Genomic DNA, 4577 nt, shown 5'->3' with positions numbered 1-4577 from the left:
TGTGACACCACGGCACCTCAGGGAAGGAAGCCTGGCGACCGACCGGGTGCTGACTTCAGCTAGGGAAGCTGACGCAAGCAGCGTCACTGGAACCACTGGCAAGCTACGGAAGCTAGTGGAACGCTGACAAGTGCAACTGGTGAAAACCATCCCAGGCCTATGCTCAGGCCTTGCCTCTAGCCTTCCTGAAAATCCCCATACAACCGAGGCGGAGAGCCAACACAAGTCCTCGTGAAACATTCAGTGCACGGCCGGCGCTGCGGGTCAAATGGTGTCTATGACAAGAAAAGTGCCCAGCTGAGAAAGTTGCTTACCTTGCCGAGGTATCGAACAGCTTGGAAGTTCCGCTTTGCACAAGCTGCGGAGATATTCGTCCCGTCCTCCAGATGCACCTGCCCGCCTGGTCCAGGCCCGAGACTGAATCTCTGCCAAACGGAAAAAGAGGGACTTTAGAAACAAAGTCGAAAGGACCATTCCAGGTCCCCGTCAGCCTCGCCGAAGGCAAAGGTACGGACAGAGAAGCCGCCCTTCACAGCTCCACGGGGAAGAAAACCTCTGCTCCTGGAACAACTAGAAGACAAAAACCCATCCAAAACGAGATCACGCCACTTCCCTCGCTCTTTTCGTGCCTCTTATCCGCGCACTTCGGCACCACCATTCAGATCGAGCCCCCAAATCTGCATCTAACTTTCATCCAAAATCTATCCAACTCTCCACAAGAACCACTTGCACAAATGGGGGCTTTGCTGCGCAGCTTGCTCCTCCAGCTTCCCCTCTGCTCCACCTTGCCCCTCTCAACTCTGGCTGTCTTCCTGGGATGGCAGTAACTGTAGAAAGGGGCACCGTTCCAGTCTTGCCCCCCCTTTTCCCCAGATGGGACATATCTGGCTCACCTCTCGACAGAACTCGGAGCAGCAGACGGCCTTCCACTGGCTTTTGGGCCTCCACTCTGCCCAAGCCGGCCTTTGCAGGGAGCTGCTGGAGCGTGGTGGCACAGCCCGGGCTCTTCGCCGGAGAGGGCTGCCTGCCTTGGCTCGCACAGGGGCTCGGTGTCACCCGGCACGGGCAGCTGCAGCACGGCGTGCAGGCCACCCGATCATCCCTGCCGCTTTCTCGCCCCACGGCCCCCCTCGGGCCTGCAGCTCCCGGCCACCCAGCCACCCGCAGCTAAGGGCCAACTGGCAGCCTGGGGCCCGTGCAAGCCACGGGCCATTGTGACACGGCGGCGGGGCCGCCCAGGCCTTGGCACCCCGTGGCGGGCACTCTGGAGACCCTGGTGAGTTGACGCTGTGGAACTCCATTGGAAGCCAGGCTCCCCCTGTGACACCACGGCACCTCAGGGAAGGAAGCCTGGCGACCGGGTGCTGACTTCAGCTAGGGAAGCTGACGCAAGCAGCGTCACTGGAACCACTGGCAAGCTACGGAAGCTAGTGGAACGCTGACAAGTGCAACCGGTGAAAACCACCCAAGGCGTATGCTCAGGCCTTGCCTCTAGCCTTCCTGAAAATCAGCATACAACCGAGGCAGAGAGGCAACACAAGTCCTCATGAAACATTCAGTGCACGGCGGGCCGTGCAGGTCAAATGGTGCCTATTCCAAGAAAAGTGCCCATCTGAGAAAGTAGCTTACCTTGCCGAGCTATCGAACAGCTTTGAAGTTCCACTTTGCAGAAGCTGCGGAGATATTCGTCCCGTTCTCCAGACGCACCTGCCCGTCTGCTCCAGGCCTGAGACTGAATCTCTGCCAAGAGGAAAAACAGGGACTTTAGAAACAAAGTCGAAAAAACCATTCCACGTCCCCGTGAGCCTTGCCGAAGGCAAAGTGACGGACAGAGAAGCCACCGTTCACTGCTCCACAGGGAAGAAAACCTCTGCTCCTGGAACAACTAGATGACAAAAACCCATCCAAAACGAGATCACGCCACTTCCCTTCCTCTTTTCGTGCCTGTTATCCGCACACTTCGGCACCACGATTCACATGGAGCCCCCAAATCTGCATATAACTCTCATCCCAAATCTATCCAAAAGCTCTCCACAAGAACCACTTGCACAAATGGGGGCTTTGCTGCACAGCCTGCTCCTCACAGCTTCCCCTCTGCTCCACCTTGCCCCTCTCAACTCTGGCTGTCTTCCTGGGATGGCAGTAACTGTAGAAAAGGGCCACCGTTCCAGTCTTGTTCCCCCCCTTTCCCCAGATGGGACATATCTGGCTCACCTCTCGACATAAATCGGAGCAGCAGACAGCCTGCCACTGGCTTTTGGGCCTCCACTCTGCCCAAGCCGGCCTTTGCAGGGAGCTGCTGGAGCGTGGTGGCACAGCCCGGGCTCTTCGCCGGAGAGGGCTGCCTGCCTTGGCTCGCACAGGGGCTCCGTGTCACCCGGCACGGGCAGCTGCAGCACGGCGTGCAGGCCACCCGATCATCCCTGCCGCTTTCTCGCCCCACGGCCCCCCTCGGGCCTGCAGCTCCCGGCCACCCAGCCACCCGCTCCTGCAGCCAAGGGCCAACTGGCAGCCTGGGGCCCGTGCAAGCCACGGGCCATTGTGACACGGCGGCGGGGCCGCCCAGGCCTTGGCACCCCGTGGCGGGCACCCTGGAGACCCTGGTGAGTTGACGCTGTGGAACTCCATTGGAAGCCAGGCTCCCCCTGTGACACCACGGCACCTCAGGGAAGGAAGCCTGGCGACCGGGTGCTGACTTCAGCTAGGGAAGCTGACGCAAGCAGCGTCACTGGAACCACTGGCAAGCTACGGAAGCTAGTGGAACGCTGACAAGTGCAACCGGTGAAAACCACCCAAGGCGTATGCTCAGGCCTTGCCTCTAGCCTTCCTGAAAATCAGCATACAACCGAGGCGGAGAGACAACACAAGTCCTCATGAAACATTCAGTGCACGGCGGGCCGTGCAGGTCAAATGGTGCCTATTCCAAGAAAAGTGCCCAGCTGAGAAAGTAGCTTACCTTGCCGAGCTATCGAACAGCTTTGAAGTTCCACTTTGCAGAAGCTGCGGAGATATTCGTCCCGTTCTCCAGACGCACCTGCCCGTCTGCTCCAGGCCTGAGACTGAATCTCTGACAAACGGAAAAACAGGGACTTTAGAAACAAAGTCGAAAGGACCATTCCACGTCCCCGTGAGCCTCGCCGAAGGCAAAGTGACGGACAGAGAAGCCACCGTTCACTGCTCCACAGGGAAGAAAACCTCTGCTCCTGGAATAACTAGAAGACAAAAACCCATCCAAAACGAGATCACGCCACTTCCCTTCCTCTTTTCGTGCCTGTTATCCGCACACTTCGGCACCACGATTCACATGGAGCCCCCAAATCTGCATATAACTCTCATCCCAAATCTATCCAAAAGCTCTCCACAAGAACCACTTGCACAAATGGGGGCTTTGCTGCACAGCCTGCTCCTCACAGCTTCCCCTCTGCTCCACCTTGCCCCTCCCAACTCTGGCTGTCTTCCCGGGATGGCAGTAACTGTAGAAAAGGGGCACCGTTCCAGTCCTATTCCCCCCCTTTTCCCCAGATGGGACATACCTGGCTCACCTCTCGACAGAACTCGGAGCAGCAGACAGCCTGCCACTGGCTTTTGGGCCTCCAATCTGCTAAGCCGGCCTTTGCAGGGAGCTGCTGGAGCGTGGCGGCACAGCCCGGGCTCTTCGCCGGAGAGGGCTGCCTGCCTTGGCTCGCACAGGGGCTCCGTGTCACCCGGCACGGGCAGCTGCAGCACGGCGTGCAGGCCACCCGATCATCCCTGCCGCTTTACCGCCCCAGGGCCCTCCTCGGGCCTGCAGCTCCCGGCCACCCAGCCACCCGCTCCTGCAGCCAAGGGCCAACTGGCAGCCTGGGGCCCGTGCAAGCCACGGGCCATTGTGACACGGCGGCGGGGCCGCCCAGGCCTTGGCACCCCGTGGCGGGCACCCTGGAGACCCTGGTGAGTTGACGCTGTGGAACTCCGTTGGAAGCCAGGCTCCCCCTGTGACACCACGGCACCTCAGGGAAGGAAGCCTGGCGACCGGGTGCTGACTTCAGCTAGGGAAGCTGACGCAAGCAGCGTCACTGGAACCACTGGCAAGCTACGGAAGCTAGTGGAACGCTGACAAGTGCAACCGGTGAAAACCATCCAAGGCGTATGCTTAGGCCTTGCCTCTAGCCTTCCTGAAAATCAGCATACAACCGAGGCGGAGAGGCAACACAAGTCCTCGTGAAACATTCTGTGCACGGCGGGCGTGCGGGTTAAATGGTGTCTATTACAAGAAAAGTGCCCAGCTGAGAAAGTTGCTTACCTTGCCGAGGTATCGAACAGCTTTGAAGTTCCGCTTTGCAGAAGCTGCGGAGATATTCGTTCCGTTCTCTAGATGCACCTGCCCGTCTGGTCCAGGCCTGAGACTTAATCTCTGACAAACGGAAAAAGAGGGACTTTAGAAACAAAGTCGAAAGGACCATTCCAGGTCCCCGTGAGCCTCGCCGAAGGCAAAGGTACGGACAGAGAAGCCGCCGTTCACAGCTCCACAGGGAAGAAAACCTCTGCTCCTGGAACAACTAGAAGACAAAAACCCATCCAAAACGAGCTCACGCCAC

At 58.8% G+C, this 4577-nt stretch overlaps 1 protein-coding gene across 1 annotated transcript; it reads right to left on the bottom strand.

The window, feature by feature from the left end:
* Window positions 1-46: 46 nt before the first annotated feature.
* On the bottom strand, window positions 47-4561 carry LOC146421798 (uncharacterized). The gene is made up of 4 exons (XM_085047055.1): window positions 4283-4561; window positions 2957-3067; window positions 1630-1740; window positions 47-425 (listed from the first exon to the last, which is right to left on the bottom strand). Exons 1-4 carry the CDS (start codon window positions 4440-4442, stop codon window positions 265-267), a joined length of 543 nt encoding a protein of 180 aa, XP_084903181.1. The 5' UTR covers window positions 4443-4561; the 3' UTR covers window positions 47-264.
* Window positions 4562-4577: the final 16 nt, after the last annotated feature.

The sequence above is a fragment of the Lichenostomus cassidix genome, unplaced genomic scaffold, assembly GCF_008360975.1.
Source record: "Lichenostomus cassidix isolate B80296 unplaced genomic scaffold, HeHo_3.0 HiC_scaffold_220, whole genome shotgun sequence".
Lineage (NCBI taxonomy): Eukaryota > Metazoa > Chordata > Aves > Passeriformes > Meliphagidae > Lichenostomus > Lichenostomus cassidix.
This window is presented reverse-complemented; position numbering and strand designations above follow the sequence as displayed.

Bases quoted from the DNA above. Each gene is read 5' to 3' on its own strand.
- LOC146421798 (XM_085047055.1), bottom strand. From the start codon at position 4,442: ATGGTCCTTTCGACTTTGTTTCTAAAGTCCCTCTTTTTCCGTTTGTCA. The intron at 3,068-4,282 runs GTAAGCAACTTT...TCCGTTTGTCAG, and splicing joins CTGTTCGATACCTCGGCAAG to AGATTCAGTCTCAGGCCTGG. The intron at 426-1,629 runs GTAAGCTACTTT...TCCGTTTGGCAG, and splicing joins CTGTTCGATAGCTCGGCAAG to AGATTCAGTCTCGGGCCTGG.